At 37.8% G+C, this 19,786-nt stretch overlaps 1 protein-coding gene across 1 annotated transcript in view; it reads right to left on the bottom strand.

Annotated features, from left to right (window-relative positions):
- RECQL3 (DEAD/DEAH box RNA helicase family protein) overlaps positions 1-19,786 on the bottom strand; it is a 280,411-nt gene that overhangs the window by 14,930 nt on the left and 245,695 nt on the right. The window contains exon 18 of the mRNA XM_089813828.1: positions 19,614-19,744. Coding sequence (XP_089669954.1) covers positions 19,614-19,744 — 131 coding nt within the window. The remainder of the gene's footprint in view (positions 1-19,613; positions 19,745-19,786) is intronic.

The raw sequence follows: 19,786 nt of genomic DNA, 5'->3' as shown, positions 1-19,786 counted from the left end.
ATTGACTGTGAAAATAAGCTAGTACATTCAGTACAGAGAAAATAGACTTCAAAACATGCCCTAAGAGCTTACAATAGCACAAAACTAGAGATAATTTCTCCTTTTGGTACCTCCTCTCAAATTCCACTCCGAACTACCTTTTACAATGCCAAAAATGTCCTTAAATAGACCCCGGAGGGTTAAGGACTAGGAGTACATTCTAGAAAGTGCTAGTAGACATCCAACGACCAAGTAGAAGGCTCCAGAAGCCGCGTTAGAAGTTGGTGCAAATCTAAAAGAATCCAAAAATGGTAACTGAACTTCCAGGAGGCATAACTTTTGAACCGTAGCTCCGATTGACGAACTGTTTACATTTCCGAAAAGCTCTCGAAGCGCTCTATAGCCCTATGGACCAGCTTCACTCATCCCCCATTTTTCGGCCCTTTTCGAGGTCATTTAATGCCCCTAACCTGACTTTGAAGCATTCTTAGGTCTCCAAAAATCGAAAAACTGCGATAACTTTCAAACTGTGGGGCTTTTTGACCTGATTCTTTTTCTGGAATGCTCTAAATTGCAATTACATTCATCTGGCCAATTTACACCTCCTAGTTCACCAAAATGATGGCTCAATTACATACTCCTATTTTTTCGACATTTACACGTATCCGAAGGTGTTCAAATACTCTATCCTAGAACACTAATAGTGAAATTGTGAGAGTTGGAACCTTTATTTGACCCAAATGGGTATCCAAAAATGAAAACACATGAAACAGAAACTAAGTCTAAGTAGATTTTTTTGGGGTGACATAGGATTGCCCTTATACCTCTGGATGCTTCTGCATCAGACACCTAGGGTAGATTGAAAGGTGACCCTGTCACTTTATGAATGGTAGAAGAAATCCCAAATGGGAAACCTCAGCTGTTGAAATCCAAGTTGAGTCCTCTATCGGCCGTCCTTTCCACTTGACCAAATACTTTTCATACTACCAATTTCTGACACTCCTACCCACACATTGATCTAGAATGTCTTCTATCTCCTCCTTTTTAGAAGCAGGAATTGGACATGGCTCTAACATCAGTTCCTCATTTACACCATCATCATGATACTCTGTTAAGTCTGCAATGTTGAAAATAGGAGAAATGTGAATACCATTTGGCAACTCCACCTCATATGCATTTCCTGAGTCATGTTTCTTCAGAATTTTGCAGGGGCCAAATTTCTTCATTTTCAGCTTGTTGTAAGTACCAGCTGGAAATCTTTCTATTCGTAAGTGTACTATGACTAGATCCCCTACTTGGAATTCTTTATGTCTTCTCCTTTGATCAGCCCTGGCTTTATACTCTTGATTCATCTTGGTAATGTGTGCTTGAACCTCCTCATGTAGACGTTTGATATGTTCAGCAAATTCTTCAGCTTCAGCACTTGTCCTCTCCCCTTGCTCTATCTTCCTCAATTCTGGCGCAGTCCTTGGGCTACTTCCATATACAATTTGGAATGGTGATCTACCAGTACTCCTATTTACAAAGTTATTGTAAGAAAACTCGGCATGTGGTAGAATCAAATCCCACCCCTTGGGCTTATCCCCAACTAAACATCTCAGCAAATTGCCTAGAATTTGTTTACCACTTCTGTTTGGCCGTCAGTCTGTGGGTGATGTGTGGAGCTGAATTTCAAATCTGTTCTCAACTTTTTCCACAATGTTCTCCAGAAATATCCCACAAATTTAGTGTCTCTGTCAGAAACTATACTCCTTGGAAGACCATGTAGTCTTACCACCTCTCTGAAAAACAAGTCTGCAATATGGACAACATCATGAGTTTTGTGGCATGGAATGAAATGTGCCATTTTGGAGAATCTATCAACCACCACAAATACTGAGTCATTACCCCTTGGTGTCCTCGGCAATCCAAGAACAAAATCCATACTTATGTCCTCCCATGGCTTTGATGGAACAGGCAATGGCTGATATAGTCCAGTATTGTGGTTAAATCCCTTGGCAACTTGACAAACCTAGCAACTCTGTACAAACTTCTTCACATCTTGTGAAATCTAAGGCCAAAAATAATGTTCTCTAAGAATGGCAATGGTCTTATCTCGACCAAAATGTCTTGCCATCCCTCCACTGTGTTTCTCTTTAATCAGATTTTCCCTCATGGAACTCCTTGGAATGCACAATTGGCTGCCCTTGAATAACATACCATCCTGAATCAGATAATCTAACCATTTAGTTCTGTCTACAGCAACAGGCTCTTTACAAGCTTTCCACGCTTCAGCAAAATCAGGATCTTCAGGGTACAGATTCTTGAGTTCATCAAACCCAACTACTTCAACCTGCATTACTGTAAGCAACAACTGTCTCCTGCTTAGTGCATCTGTAATCCTGTTAGATTTTCCACTTCTATGTTTCAACACAAATGTATAGCTCTGCAAGAACTCTACCCACTTCATATGCCTCTGATTCAATTTACCTTGGCTATTTAGGTATTGTAATGCCTGATGATCAGTATACAAAACAAATTCCTTTGGCAATAAATAATGCCTTCATTTCTTTAAGGCCTGAACTATTACATAGAACTCTTGATCATAAATAGAATACTTCTTCTTTGCATCATTCAATTTTTCACTAAAATATGCAATAGGCTTACCTTCTTGGCTCAATACAGCCCCAATAGCGCTGCCACTAGCATCACAATCCACCTGGAACACCTTTCTAAAATCTGGAAGTGCCAACACAGGCCGTTCTGTCACCTTGTTCTTCAACAATTCAAAACTTCTCGCAGCTGCTGCAGTCCATTTGAACTCTTTTCTATCCCCTCTTATTGTGTCAGTTAGGGGTGCACATATGCCACTAAAATTCTTAATAAACTTCTTGTAAAAACTAACCAGACCATGAAATGATCTTACCTCAGTAGCAGACCTTGGAGTAGGCCATTCCAAGATGGCTTTTACCTTCTCTGGATCAATTTTAAGACCTTCAGGTGATATAAAAAACCCCAAATAGACTAACTCCCTTTTTGCAAAGATACACTTCTTCAAATTAATTAACAATTTCTCTTCCCTTAACCTTTCAAGGACACTACGAATATGCAATAAATGTTCTTCCAAAGTCTTGCTGAAAATTAAAATATCATCCAAATAGACAATAACAAATTTTCTCAAGAACTTCTTAAGTACCTCATTCATAAGCTGCATGAAGGTGCTTGGGGCATTCGTCAATCCAAAGGGCATGACTAACCACTCATAAAGACCCTCCTTGGTCTTGAAGGCCATTTTCCACTCGTCTCCTTCTCGGATCCGTATCTAGTGATTACCACTCTTGAGATCTATCTTTGTGAAGTACTAAGCTCCACTCAAGCAGTCCATAAGATCATTCATTCTTGGCAAAGGAAACCAATATTTGATGGTTATCCTATTTATAGCTCGAGAGTCTATACATATCCTCCACTCTCCATCCTTCTTTGGTGCCAATACTGCAGGTACTGCACATGGACTCAGGCTCTCTCAAATCAAGCCCTTCCTCAATAGTTCCTGAACCTGTCTATTTAGCTCCTCAGTTTCAGTAGGAGTCATCCTGTGAGCAGCCTTGTTAGGCAAACTAGCCCCTGGGATTAAATATATCTGATGATTGATTTGCCTTACTGGTGGCAATCCTTCTAGAACATTATCAGAGATAATTTCTCCAAACTCACCTAGTAAATTTGAAACTTCAAGTGGTATTTCACTACTACCTTCTTTATCTTTCCTAGGAATCAAAGCATAGCACATACGCTGATATTTCATTCCATTTTAAAAACTTTCTTCCATCAACAAGACAAATCCTAGCACTGCTACATACCTTTTCACCTTCCTTTTTCATGGGCTTCAGTTTGTGGTGAACTCCATCCTTTGTTAGAGAGTATGTGTTTGCATGACCATCATGTACTGCATGTCTATCAAACTGCCATGGTCTACCCAACAATAGATGGCAAACATCTATTGGAATAACATCATAGAGAACTTCATCATGGTAACTCCCAATTTTGAATTTCACGAGACATTGTTCACTTACCAGGACCTTATGATCATCTTTCACCCAAGCAATCCGATAGGCCTGGGGATGTTTCTCCCTCTTGAGCTTCAACTTAGAGACCATCTCCTCTGACACCAAGTTGTCAGTGCTACCACCATCAATGATCACATCACAACATTTTTCCTCACATTTGCACCTGGTACGAAACAAACTCCTCCTTTGTCCTGGTTCAATCTCACCACTTAGTAGGACCCTTTCATTTACCAAGGTCTCTCCTCTTTCTGCATCCTCTGAATGTGATGATTGTGCATCCTCATCCACATGAGCAACCCTAGCTTGACCCTCAGCTCTCTTATCTGTCCTTCCTTGTCGTTGAGGGCATTCAAAGGCACAATGACCTCCTTCATTGCAATGGAAACAGGTACCACGGAAGCCTCCTCTTCCTTGTCCACGTCCTCTATCTTTTCCTCTCTGATTTCCAAAGTCTTGATCACGGGAGCGGTTGAAACCCTCATTCCTCTGGTTCTTGCTAGTACCCACATCTTCATTTTTCTTTTGGGTTTCATTTCGGCCTCTAGATGACCTACCGCTTCCCCTTCCTCCTTGACCACGCCCTCTTTGTCTCCCTTCAAACCTCTTATTCAGCTTCTCTTCAACTCGTAGGGCGAACTAGTATGCCTCTTCAATGCTGGTCATTCTTACCAGACTTAATTCCTCTTAGATGCTAGGTCGCAACCCACTGATATAACGAGCAACCTTCTCCTTATTTGCTTCTGCATGCCCTGCTCTAATCAAAAGTCGATAAAACTCCTTTGTATATTCTTGGACTGATCTTCCTGCTTGCTTTAGCCCATGCATCTTCTTAAACAAATCAAGCTCGTAGTCCACAGGAATGAACTGCTTCTTCAATTTGTCCACCATGCGATCCGACCTTGTGATCTTCTCCTTTCCTCTTCTGTTTCTTTCCAATTGAACCTCTTGCCACCAAATTTTGGCATGGCCTTTCAGTTTGGCCTTTGCAAACTTAACCCTATCTGGGTCCCTGATATCCTCATACTCAAAGTATTCTTCCAGTTCATTGATCCAGTCGATCAACTTATCTGGTTTCAGATTTCCTGAAAATACACCCACATCAATTGTAGGTCTTTTCCCAAACTTAGTAATGGCCCTAAAAAGCCTTTCTTCTGCCTGATTCAAAACTTCCCCGTCACATTCCCCTTTTGGTCCAATTTCTTCTTCTTCATTGTCATCCTCACTATCGTCACCTGCAACAACATTTGTTCCTCTACAAAGCTCCTCCTGTAATGCCTGTACCTACCTTTGGAGGGCTCTAACCTCCTCAGGATTAACAGCTCCAGCCCTTCCACCACGCTCTCTTCGTGGAGGCATCTTCTTAACTCAAACCCACAACCACACAGTCCTAGTGCAAACTGTAGCATAGTCAGCGCTCTGTCTACACACTCAGGAAAACCAGCTCTGATACCACTTGATGGGGACACAACCCAAGCACAGAATGGACACACCAGGAAAAAGAAAATTGTATTAACTGTGAAAATAAGCTAGTACATTCAGTACAGAGAAAATAGACTTCAAAACATGCCCTAAGGGCTTACAATAGCACAAAACTGGAGATAATTTCTCCTTTTGGTACCTCCTCTCAAATTCCACTCCGAACTACCTTTTACAATGTCAAAAATGTCGTTATAAAATAGACCCCGGAGGGTTAAGGACTAGGAGTACATTCTAGAAAGTGCTAGTAGGCATCCACCGACCAAGTAGAAGGCTCCAGAAGCCACGTTAGAAGTTGGTGCAAATTTAGAAGAATCCAAAAACAGTAACCGAACTTCCGGGAGGCATAACTTTTGAACCGTAGCTCCGATTGACGAACCGTTTACATTTTTGGAAAGCTCTCGAAGCGCTCTATAGCCCTATGGACTAGCTTCGCTCGTCCCTCATTTTTCGGCCCTTTTCGAGGTTGTTTAATGCCCCTAACCTGACTTTGAAGCATTCTTAGGTCTCCAAAAATCGAAAAACTGCGATAACTTTCAAACCGTGGGGCCTTTTGACCTGATTCTTTTTCTGGAATGCTCTAAATTGCAATTACATTCATCTGGCCAATTTACAACTCCTAGTTCACCAAAATGATGGCTCAATTACATACTCTTATTTTTTCGACATTTACACATATCCCAAGGTGTTCAAATACTCTATCCTAGAACACTGATAGTGAAACTGTGAGAGTTGGAACCTTTATTTGACCCAAATGGGTATCCAGAAATGAAAACACATGAAACAGAAACTAAGTCTAAGTACATTTTTTTTGGGTGACACAGGATTGCCCTTATACCTCTAGATGCTCCTGCATCAAGGGGTGACTTAATCGTCACATGCCCTTTCGGATACAACTCTACCCATCAACTATAATACTTTTTACTGACAATACTGCTCTTCCACCTAATCAACCAAAGTATACCTTCATCAACCATGCACCCCATTCAAACTGTGTTTGGCAATCTGAAGTACCTATGATTGGCACATAAATAAAATGAGATCATGACACCTTGTGTTAAATGCTATCACCGGTACTTCCCCTTTTTCCTTCACATACGGGTATGGTACGTATCGAAATCAGATACGTCCAAAATACCCCGTGGAATCGAACAGGGTTCGATTTATACTTATTTGCAATGAATCCAAATTTTTTTGGATGATGTGGCGATTTGAATGGTAACGTGGCAGTTTGACAAAGATATTTAGGGTCAGCATTTGATTTTTGTTTGTCTTTAATGCGTTTGTACTAGGGTAAAAACCCTAAAGTGAACGAAACAAACATCCACCGCGCAGAACAAAACAAATGTTTGCACTTTGCAGAAAAAACATCCGTGCACTTGAAATCAACGGCAACTGGAAATCGACGGCAACAAGAAACTAACGGCAACTGGAGACCTGCAACTGGACGATGACGAAGACCTACAACAGGGACGACGGAGCAGGAGTCTGGGTTCGGCTTAAGCTTAAGGTAAATTCATGAATGTTTATTTTAATTTTTTTAAATTTATTTAAAGTTACAAACTTTTAAACAAAGTTTTATGTATAGTTTATTCATATTGTAAGTTTATAATATTAATATATTATTGAGTTTTTTCATATGTTTATGTTTATTTTAATTTATTTTAAATTTATTTTAAGTTATAAACTTTTAAATTTTAAATACTATAAATAGTTTATAAATTATAACTTCAATAATATAAAAGGTTTTTCAAGTTTTTTTAAAATTGTATATATCATATAATATTTAAATTTTAAATTGTAATTTTTTAATGCTAAGCAATATTTAAATATTATTTAAATATTGAATAAATATTATATTATATAATGTCTAGAGTATTAAATAATAAATGTTAATAATGTATTTTTTATTTTATTGTTTATTAATTTAATATTTATATAATAAATTATAATATTTGTTATAAATTGTAATTATAAATATTTGTTATAATTTTAATATATATTTATTATTATTTTTTTTAATGTTCAAATAGAAATTGAATTTGTTTATTTTTATATTTAATATTGTACTTACTATTATTTAATTATTTAATAACATATTTTATTTTTAACTTGTTGGCTCTTGTAGACAGGACAATGTCAGCTTCTTCTATTGCTCAACCCAAATTCAAGACCGATCCCAATTCACCATTATGGAAATATGTCACGATGAAAAGCCAAGTGAAAGGAGGTGGAACATTTGTTTGGGAATGCAATTTATGCCATGTGGAGAAAACTAGCTCCTATAACCGTGTGAAAGCCCATTTATGTGCCATTCCCCAAATAGGAATCAAAGCATGCGAAGGACCGGATGCAAAAGGATTGCCACCTCAACAAATAGCAGGATTCATTCAAGAGCAACAGGAAGCAAATGCAAGAGTCAAACGTGCCACAAACCATCCTTTGTTGAAACGAAAAGGAAGTAGTTCAAGGCCCCCACCTTCTCCATCTGATAGTGACTTTCCTGATATCATAGTAGAGAACCACCCATTCTTGGGCAGAATTGAAGAAGAACCTGTTACTGAGAAGAGAAGTAAGGGGCCATTGGAGAGAGCATTCCAAAATGATGCTAGGGAGATTGTAGATGAAGTTGTTGGAAGATGTATCTATGCAAACGGTTTGGCATTCAATGTTGTACGCTCACCATATTGGTAGGATATGTTGAGAAAAGAAAATGATGCTCCGCAAGGGTGGATAGGGCCAGGTTATGAGAAGGTACGCACCACCTTACTAACAAGTGAGGTCAAAAACATAAACAATGCATTGGCTCCCATTAGAAATTCATGGAAACAAACAGGTGTGTCAATTATTTCTGATGGGTGGAAGGATACCAAAAATCGGCCATTGATAAATGTGATTGCAGTGTGCCCCAAAGGGGCAATGTTTCTAAAGGCTGTGGATTGTGAAGGACAGGTGAAGGATGCACAATTTATTGCTGATATCTTTATAAAATGCATCCAAGATGTGGGTCCTGAAAATGTTGTCCAAGTTATTACAAACAATGCAAAGAATTGTCGAGCTGCAGATTTGTTGATTGAGAGACGTTTTGATCACATCTATTGGACACCTTGTGCTGTCCACTCTCTCAACCTATGCTACAAAATTTGGGTAGGAAAATAGATTGGATCAAACAAATCTATGCTGAGGCTGAAAAGATTCAAATGTTCATCACAAACCATAACATGTCACAAGCCATTTTTAGATCATTTTCAGAGTTGGAATTGCTGAAGGTAATTGAAACACTTCAAATTTTCAATTCTATATTTCACTACTCATATGAATTTACTTTTTAAATTTGATAATGATTTCTTCATAATTTAATTTTGATTTTTAATTCTTGAATAGGTTGTTGAGACTCGATTTGCATCAAACACAATTGTCTTGAGGCGACTTGTGTTGGTGCGAGAGGCACTTGTTGGCATGGTTATTGGTCAAGGTTGGATTCAATGGAGGCAATCCAATACAGAAAGGGCAACAAATGTAAAGAAAATGATCCTAAAAGACACATGGTGGGAAAGAGTGGAATCTCTTCTTGGTTTCACTGAGCCCATCATGAGCATGATCCGTTTTGCTGACATGGATCACCCATGTTTGGGAATGGTATGCGATAGCATTGACTCAATGATTGAGTTAATGAGAGGCATCATCAATAAAAAAGAGAAAGATCCTGAAGAAACTTTCTTCAAAGAAGTTAAGTCAATTTGTGTTAAACGATGGAGGCAAATAGCCAACGTGCTTCTAGCTGTGGAAGTGAAACTGGGGCTGCATGTGGTTCCACTGATCTTGATTTTCTTGATGACCCATATGATGCTGATTACTAATCAGTCTAATTGTAATATTTTGACAGTTTACTGTTTAACCAATGCACAATGAATTCGATATGGATATAATCATATATGATATATCTATCATAACATTCAATTTTTGACATATCAATTGACAAATTGATATGAAACTAGACTTAAAGTTACAAGAAATCATTATAAATGTGTTACTGCAATATTTATGGCAGTTTTATTTCTACTTTTCAAGCTGTAAGCCTGTATACATGCACAGATATATAATATATATTTATGATTTTTATATGCTTTTAGTTTTGTTTCTACTTTTCAAGTTGTACAAATGCATATGCATATATATATATTTATGATTTTTATATGTTATTTGTATAGACGTATCCAGACGTACCCAAACCCACTTCCCAAAAATTGCCATACCCACATATCTGTATCCGTGCCCATACCCGTACCGGTAACTTAGGTTAAATGATATCTACGAAGATTATTACCCAAGAATAATAATTATTGTCAAGCATATACACCACTTTAATCATCTCCATAGACATTATTGATCAATTTATATTTGTTCCTTTTTGGTAATTGGGAGGATCACGAAGATTATTACCCAAGAATAATAATTATTGTCAAGCATATACACCACTTTAATCATCTCCATAGACATTATTGACCAATTTATATTTGTTCCTTTTTGGTAATTGGGAGGATCAGCACTGTAGTCTTAGTCATTGCATTAAGGACATCATGCTCAACCACCACTCTACCACCCAAGCTAGAGTCTCATATCGGGCGATCGCTTCTTGGAAATTTATGTGACTCTATAAAGTAAATTTATTATTTTTTTAGGAAATGGCTTTACAAATTTATTTTAAAAATCACCATATTCTATTTTACAAAGTAAATTTATAATTTATTTAAAATCTCGCTTTATTTTATTAAGTAACTTTACAATAAGGCAACTTTAATTTATTTAAATAAAACATTGAAGTTAACATTGCATTAACTTTTAATATTTAGATATTTAATCATGATAGCTCCCAACCATTGAAGATTGACAACAAACACAACATTTTTAGCCCACTGTGTAATGTTCCAAACAATTCCAAACTGAAGACGAGTTACAGAACCCAGAATGGCTGTACGGATGTGATCAGGAATGTACAAACTAGAGGGCCGTACGGGCTAGAATGGAGAGCAAATACACAGGCCGTACGGTTGGTATTGTTGGTCGTACACTGGGCTCTAGATGGTCGTATAGTGTGCCAAGGGGGGGTGGTGTGGAAAATACGGCCGTATAGTTGACAACAGAGTAACGAGAATCGCGTGAATCGCCGATTCAACAATCAGATTCATGCACCCCGATTTTTTTGGAGTCGGAAATCGTGATCGGCAATTTCATCGGGTGAATCCATAGTTCCAAGAATCACGGCGATTCATGCGATTCACGCGATTCAGCGATTCGATTCAAGCCAAACGATTTTTTGTGAATAAATGAATCGAATCAGCGATAAAGGGTTTATGAAATAAGTTGTTCACTAAATTTCAAGGGTTTTTTTAATTTGCCGATTTGTGGGCGATTCAATTCCGATTCATGGCCGATTCACGATTTGATTCGGCCTTGCCGATTCCGATCCGATTCCGATTCTTGTTACTTTGGGTGAATCGCATGTATCGGCGATTCACTCAAAAAATCGCCTGAATCACCATTAGAAATCGCCAAAAATTGGCTGGCAATAGCATGCATGTTTAGTTGGAAATAATAAAAAAATCACTTATGTTTTTTGCTTTCTTTTTACCTTTCCTCTTTGTTATAACCCTAAAGCGCCTTCTAATTGTTAAGCATGACTAGAAGAGAGGAGAAGAGAAAAGAAGAACCATAGGTTATTAAAAAAAAAAAAAAAAAAACGACGACAAATAAAAAATGTTTAGAATGCATAACGGATGATGCCCAAGGGAAGGGAAAGACATAATCAGGTAGTAAAACATCAACGGTTCCCAGACCCTCGACCCTGCTGGGGGCGTTGCCCCCTAGACCCCCAGTCGCTGCGGTTATCAGTCGTGGGAAGTCTCACCAGTTGATGAGACCTGAAGCTGTTGCAGGCATGGAGTGTCTGTGGTGGAGAGAACAATAGAGCAAGCCTTTCGAGAGGGGTGATATGCTTTGAAGCACTTGGAGTAGGTGTTGGATGTGAAGCTGTCTTATAAAAACTCTTTACCCCATGTGGTAAACACAAACTTCCATGTTTATATATGTTAAGTTTCAACTTCTATTTGATGATGTTATAGTGTGTTTAAGTTATATTCAATAAAGGGTGCATGAAATAAGTCTTAAATTGTTAAAATCTCTACATTTAAAGGGTTTTTTCAAATTTGCCGATTCATCGCCGATTCACCGACGATTCACCCCCGATTCACGATTCGATTCGGCCGTGCCGATTCCGATACGATTCCGATTCTCGTTACTTTGGTTGACAAGAAGGGATTTACGACAGTAGAGAGGGTGTATTTGCTGGATGGTCGTACGTCAAGTAGATGATAGCCTATATGATGAATGTGGGAGCTATACGGTAGGTGAAAGACAGACAAATCGATATGAATGAGGCCGCACAATGTGTATGGAGGTCGTACGGCTAATTAGGAGGCCGTAGGGCATGTATGTAGGCCATACGACTAAATTGGGAGGTCGTACGGTAGATTTGTGGGGATGTTTGATGGAGCTTGAGGCCTTCCGGAGAGTGAAAATCGACCTGCACTTGATATTAAGACAATACACTCACCAATTATGAGAGAATAAGTCATTTACTATAGTTTCAGATATTTCGCAATATGATGGTGCTCTGATTTGCCAAATCAGAGCGAAGTATTACAAGCGACGGAATAAGGTGAGGGTTAAATCCCACCAAAACCGCACGAGCCAAATAGGGAAGATATTTCACTTCTGAAATGGCAAACAATCCAGAATTCCAACAGGAATCCATAGTACATAGAAATAATCCAAAAGGCATGCTAAAGATTACCTACAAGCTATGCTTAAATACTCGTCGGGAAACTTTCCGAGGCTGTACAAAGATAGCCGACGACGACAGAAACTATGGAAAAAAATAAAAATGGGTTTGAGATATATTAAATCAATCGGCCCATTAACAAAGTTTAATTAAATATATTTATTTTATGATTGAGACATTACAGTCCTTCTGTCCCAAAATTCGCTTGTCCTCAAGCAAATGCAAATCAGGTTCTAGGAAACCTTTCATAATTAGCTCCTTTAGTTCCGAGTTAGGCACTAAGTAGATCTTCTCGTCAAAGTAAATGATGTCATCAATAACTTTGTTTCTTTCATCCTGTACATAACCATCCATCAACTCACATGCAAAAGTGTTCTTGGAATACTCGACCAATAAATGGGCTTGCTAACTATCCAAGGAATGTGGTGTAGTGTTGACTATCTTGTTTTTACTTGCAGCGTCCGAGGCCGAATCCTGTTTAAAAATTGCCTCCATCTTCTTGATTGTGACTTTCCTCAATCCTTTATTTGACATTACTCTTAGCAACACCTTCTTGCCATCCGTTTTGAATGAGAAGTCCATCCTTTTGAAACTTTGGGTGTACTGGTCAAGAGTTTCCAACCAATGGATGCCCAACATGATATCAGTATCAACCAAATCTATGACAAAGAAATCATTTGCCATGGTATAGTTTTCCATGGAAATTTGTAGCCGTAGGATCACATGAGTGCAAGGTAACAAGGTACTTCCTGCAACCTTAACCTCAAATCCTCCATGCTCAACTACGCGCAGGCCTTTACTAGTGACCAAAGATGAATTGATAAAATTGAGTGTAGCACCACTATCAATCATGATGGGGACTCGTTTTCCATGAAGTGTGCTGCGAATCCTGAAGATACCACTTCCAGTCGATGTAGTGAGGGTAGCAATGGAACCCCCTTTTTGTATCAAGGCATTTATTCTCTCTTGCTGGGTAATTTCTTCATCAGTTGCTGCAGGTATTTGTCCTTCGCCATCATCAAGCATCACCTCAATGTAATGAGTCTTTCCCTTCCCAAGGCAACGATGACCAGGTCCCCATGGTTCTTTGCATGTGAAACAGAGCTCTTTCCTTCAGAGTTCTTGAGAAGAATCTTCATCAATCTAAGGTTTATTCTGAACTGTCTCCTTGTCCTTATCTTCTTGTGGGGATGGTCTTGGTGTAGCTGCATGAGTTTTGGAGGAAGATGCAGCCATGTCATGCACCTTCTTAATAGCTTCGTTGAGTGCACACGGGTTAAACCCTTTGATCCAACCTCTTAAAGACTCTCTCAACCCATCCATGAATAACACAATTTGGCATCTTTCAAAGATGTTTGTGACTAGTACTGACAACCTTTGGAACTCAGTGATGTTGTCTACCGTGCTTGTTTGCTTAAGCTAAGCTAGATCTTTGAAGTTTAGGTCAGGATCCTTCCCGTCGAACCGGTCAATGAGTCTCTAAGTAAACTCAACATAAGAGGTCACTTGGTCATGACTGAGAGTGACCAATCCATGATGCCACCACTCATAGGCCACTCTTTCCAGATGAAATGCTATGAACTTGATTGCTTCCTCTTTGGGCATTGGATTGAGTTGGAAATAGGTATCTACCTTTAGGACCCATTACTGTGCGGTAATGACTCCAATTCCATCAAATGGCGATAAGTTTACCTTTCCGATCTTTCTTCTGAGATCATCATTAAAATAACCACGATTTCCCTCGCCAGAATATCTAGATCAATGTAGTCTCTATAAGATATATCACCTTCCATATTCACGTTCCACCAATCTTCTTGAAGTTTTTCTTGCATTTCCTCAAAAGTGGGTTCTCTTACTTTGTGTGTTGCTTCCATCCTTGGAAGGAAGATGAGTATTGAGGGTCGAAAGCGAGAGGGTTGAAAGTTTGTCCTTCCCGAAACAGAATCGTCGCTATGCCCATTTTGTTCTCTCGTTGTCTTTCCCACAGCCAATTTTTGTAGAGTTTCCTGCATAAGCCTTTGGGTTCGTTGATTTGCTTTGGTTTCTGTTCAGCTCTCTTAAAAGATTCATGAGTTCTGTCGTGGGATCTTGATCATCTACTATTCTATCAATAGGGTTATTTTGCCTTTTCCTTCGAGTATAAACTTGCATTCACTTCCATAGGCAGGCAGGATAAAAAACTCTAATACCACTATAATGTTCGAAACAATTCCAAACTAAAGACGAGTTACAGAACCCAGAATGGTTGTATGGATGTGACCAGGAATGCACAGACTAGAGGGCCGTATGAGCTGGAATGGAGAGCAAATATAGAGGTCGTACGGTTGGTATTGTTGGCCATACACTGGGCTCTAAATGGCCATACCGTGTGCCAAGGGGGGTGTGGAAGGTACAGCCGTACGATTGACAGGAAAACATGTACACCAGTAGAGAGCGTGTATCCACTAGATGGCCATATGTCAAGAAGATGACAGTCCATACGATGAATGTGGGAGCCATACAATAGGTGAAAGACAAACAAATCGATATGAATGAGGCCGCACAATGTGTATAGAGGTCATACAGCAAATTGGGAGGACGTACGGCATGTATGGAGGCCATATGGCTGAATTAGGAGGTCGTACGGTAGACTTGTGGGGATGTTTGCTAGAGCTTGAGGCCCTCCGAAGAGTGAAGATCAACCTGCACTTGATATTAAGACAATACACTCACCAATTATGCTATAAAAATGAGAGAATAAGTGATTTACTTTAATTTCAAATATTTTCCAATATGGCGGTGCTCCAATTTGCCAAATCCAAGCGAAGTATTACAGGGGACAGAATAGGGTGATGGTTGAATCCCACCGAAACCACACAAGCCAAATAGGGAAGATATTTCACTTCCAAAATGGCGAACAATCCAAAATTCCAACAAGAACCCACAGTTCATAGAAATAATCCCAAAAGCATGCTAAAGACTACCTACAAGCTGTGCTTAAATACTCGTCCGGAAACATTTCGAGGGTGTACAAAGATAGCCGACGGCAACACAAACTACAAAAACAAAATAAAAATGAGTCCGAGATATATCAAATCAATTGGCCCATTAACAAGGTTTAATTAAATATATTTATTTTATGATGGGGAAATTACACACCGTTGATTCCTAAAAAATAGTAGTACCTCCTAAATAATAGCAAGTCCTCTTTGAGCCCCTCAAATGCACCACTCATTTTGTTAACTCCTAGAAGATCACCAAGACATGCTGAACCATCCTAATTATTTACTATAAATACTAAGGTCAATCACCAATGTACAAGTGACCTAATAGAAATATTAAGTTTCAAAACAAAACCTGAAGCATTTATGGAAGGCAAAAGTACAAGCTAATGAAGCATTGAGAAGAGAAACTCCAAAGAATGGCACCCAATGTGCCCATTGATGAAGCAAGAATGGTCTGCAAATCATGATATTAGCCTATGGAGACCCAAGAGATAAGTTAATACCTGAAAAACACCGGCACTAGGGAAGGCACAAAAAGGGGATCATAATGCCTATTCAATTGTGTTTGGCAATCTGAACTACCTATGAATGGCACATAAATAAAATGGGGCATGATGCTTTGTGTTAATGTTATGTGCGAAGATTATTACCCAAGAATAATAATTATTTTTAACCATATGCACCACTTAATCATCTCCATAGGACTATAGTATTAGCTATTGCATGAAGGAAATCATGCTCAACCATCACTCTACCTCCCAAGCTAGAGTCTAACCCCAACTCAAAGAAGTATCATCAGAATTGAACAAACAACCCATGATCATGTCTTTCAATGGATTGCCTATTAGTCTACATCTTGAGGACAAAATCAACTAATGAACACACCCATAGCATAATTATTATATTTTATAAATATCTCAAATGCATCTATTGAAAAGATCCAAAGAGAGAGATATGATGAGCTATTTAATTACTTACAAGTTTTTTTACTTAAGAAATATTTTATTTTCTATATTCATAGATGAAAACATGAATTTTGATTTTTGTTTAAGAGTTATTTTAATAATTCTAAATTTTTATTATTTTTAATACAATTTTTTTCTACTACACCTATTTTACTGTTGCATATAACTTTTTAAAAAGCCAACGTTATTATATTGGTAATTACTTTGCTATGAAACCTTGGGACTTGCACCCCTCTCCCCAAACCTCAAAGTGCCATTTCCCAAGACATCGCTGCACTAGGTACTTGGAGTACCCAAGTACCCCCACCTCTGTCATTCTGCAACCACGTCGCTATTGAGAATGGTAGTTGAATTTATATTTGACTTTTGATTTTTGAATGTTACTATTGGATATGTGCTATGCTACAATGTTCATTGTTCCATGGTTTTGGTTTGTGTTGCAAATTTTATATGTTTAGGTATTTAAATTTGGTATGTTATACTAAAACATAATTTCATAACTAGTATTTCAAGTTCTATATGTATAGCATATAACATCCCCCCACCACCACCCCCCACCCTTGCCCACTCTCCTGCCACCTATCATCCCAAAATTGAGGCCCTTTGTCCCGAATACCCGTCCTGATGCACCCCAACATCGGTGTTTTACTGTCATTTTTTGAATTGTAGTAACTTGTGAGGCCTTACCCCGACCCATTATAATAGCTCAGTGATACATTTATTTTGATATATGATGATTCGATATTTTGAGACATTATTCAATGGACTAGACATTGATCAGTATTATTTATGCCATGTGATGATTACTCTAGTATGCTTATTTATGATGATTTATGATGTTTTATATAAATGCACACATTATGATCGTTATTTCAGTAATTTAATTTGTACTGATGAATATCTTATGGTATATCAATTATGCAACTCAATTATATTTGATCAAGTGTAGAAAAAGAAAGGATCATTGAAATGAGATTTAGAATGGTTTGGTCAAATTGGATTATGTAAGTTAAATATATATATATATATATAACCATGAAGTTAATTGGAGAACCAATAACCAACCCTAAGTGCAAACTGTAAAACTAAGGTTAAATCTAATGAAGAGATTAGAACCTTTGTTGTCATGCAATTTATTTTGTAATCGTAATTTGAATGTATGTATTAGGTTAATGAAATCTATATTTAGTGACATGTCAATTGTTTATGTAATGTGATGTTTATAGTGTCACTTGACACTTGCCATGTGTATGTCTAAAATGACATGTCAATTAGGGTTGGCAATGTAACCCTTAACCTAAAACTAACTCAATTAGGAGCTAAGTTAAACCCCCTTGATTAGAGATAACTTGTGAAGTGCTACCAATAAGGATTTTTTATTTCAAAATTTTGAGTCACTTTTAGAGGCCAAAAAGTGGTCCTATGAGCCAAATTTAGTAGAATCTAATTGCCTAAGTGGTAGGGGTATGAGTTGGGGATCTTTTTAGCACCACTAGAAGACCCAAGTAGCTTTAGGGACCCTCTAAACTTATCATTTTTCAAATGTTGCGAAAATGGAGTGGGCTTATAGCATTACCCATAACGACACTCTTGCCCAAGACTTGCATTAATGGTAGGGGACATGGATGATGGCCAAAGGACTTAGAGTCAACTCAGGAGTTATTTCTTGTAGGTGGGTAGGATTTGGAGGCCTTTCTAGTGACCCTTGGAGAAGTTGTGTTCACCCACTCTCCATCTTTAGAAACGTTCCATGGGATGAAAAGGCTTTACTTGAGCCTTTTTGACAATCCATGCAATGAACTAGATACATTACGATCTTGTAAAGCATTACTACTTACATAGTCTTAGGTAGTAAGTTTTCATTCAAATGTTAGAAAAATGAAACACGTCTACTTGATCCTTTAAATAATAACCTAACTAGATCGAACTTGATATATGGAATTGAAAACTTAATTATCTCCTTGACTTAATGTTATACCTATATTTCATGACCTAATAGATTAATCAATTAAACTTATAGCAATGTTCCTGTAGCAACAACATCATGTTCATTCAAACTTAGTAAAGTATGTCATATTATTGATCTTGAAACATAGTGAATGTTAATGAAATTCATTTGTATGTCTAAATCCTAGAAGCAAGAATGGAACCATCTATGTGTACCTTAACTGCACCTAATTACTAATACCTTGATCAATGATGTAATTCTGAAACTGAAACCCTAAAACACTAGTAAACTTAGCGGGCAAACTTGAGATTTGTACTCAACTTGTCTTATCGTTATCTTATCCACAACACATTCAATGTTAGTATGTAGTCAACTTAGTTATTTTCGTCTTTTAAAACAATAATTGTTGGTGTGTTTTTGCCCCAATTTTCGGGCATGACATAAATATTGTATACTTATGTTTAATAATTTTATTTTACGTATGAATGTGTATTTCAGAATTAAAAAAAGATAAATGTCAGCTCTATCCAATTATTCTTTCACTTTCATTCATGATCACAACATTAGATGCTTCTCCCCATCATTGCAACTATAGACTGTGCCTATTAGCATAATTAACTAGTAATGGTAATGACTATCACAGTAATCCTACCAAACCTCATACTAAACTCCAAACTATGTCCCTGAATACAAACTAATACACAATTCAGTATTTATAACATATGGCACACAGAGGATCAAAATAAACACATATGGTATTGGCATCACTTGCTGATGCCCCGAGAGTGTCTACAAGTTGGGCATTACAATGCCCTGTCCTAAATTGATTCCCTTCCCAATCAGACTGAGATCATTGAATATCCAACATGGGAAAGTAAGCTATCGTATTATGTGTTTAAACCACAACCCACCAGAATGGCCTTTACCTCTCACTAACAACGGAGTACGAAGAAAGAAGTGAAGCAATGAGTAAATGTAATTTGTACTTTGTATTATGTGTTTCAACCTGTGTGAGGCTCGCTGCTAAGACTAACAGGAATATATATCAGTTCAATAATTGTTTGTTGGCTTCTTTATCTTTGTCCATATGCGGACTCTAACAATGAGTAAGGAATGTTGGATTTCCAGAATTTTGCATCCACATGCATTTGTGCACGTGTAGAAAGCATAAAGACATCAAAAAAATAGTAACACTTCTTCAAGATGAAAAATGAATCACATACGCATACACTTTATTTCTTTCTACTTCATGTTTCGTCTTTGGCAACACAAATAAATATTTAAAATAAAAGTTAAATGTGGCATTATGTAACTATGGCCTATCAAATTATTGGCATGTTCTTTCTATTGTTACAAATTAAAAATATAACTTCATACCGCTGTGTGAAACCCTTGTTTAGCATCATACTTTTCTTCAGCACGTAACAAGCAGTCAAGTCTCTTATCTAGGTGCGCATTCACAATGCTTCGACCTCTTACAGAAGCAGCTGCTAAATTGGAAGCTTCATCTGAATCCAAGATTAACAGACACATAAAATGTCAAATCTTCT

The sequence above is a fragment of the Cupressus sempervirens genome, chromosome 2 (genome assembly GCF_028749045.1).
Source record: "Cupressus sempervirens isolate cs-2001-9-10 chromosome 2, ASM2874904v1, whole genome shotgun sequence".
Classification (NCBI taxonomy): Eukaryota; Viridiplantae; Streptophyta; class Pinopsida; order Cupressales; family Cupressaceae; genus Cupressus; species Cupressus sempervirens.
The sequence above is the reverse complement of the archived record's forward strand: the minus strand, read 5'-3'. Positions and strand labels throughout refer to the sequence as shown.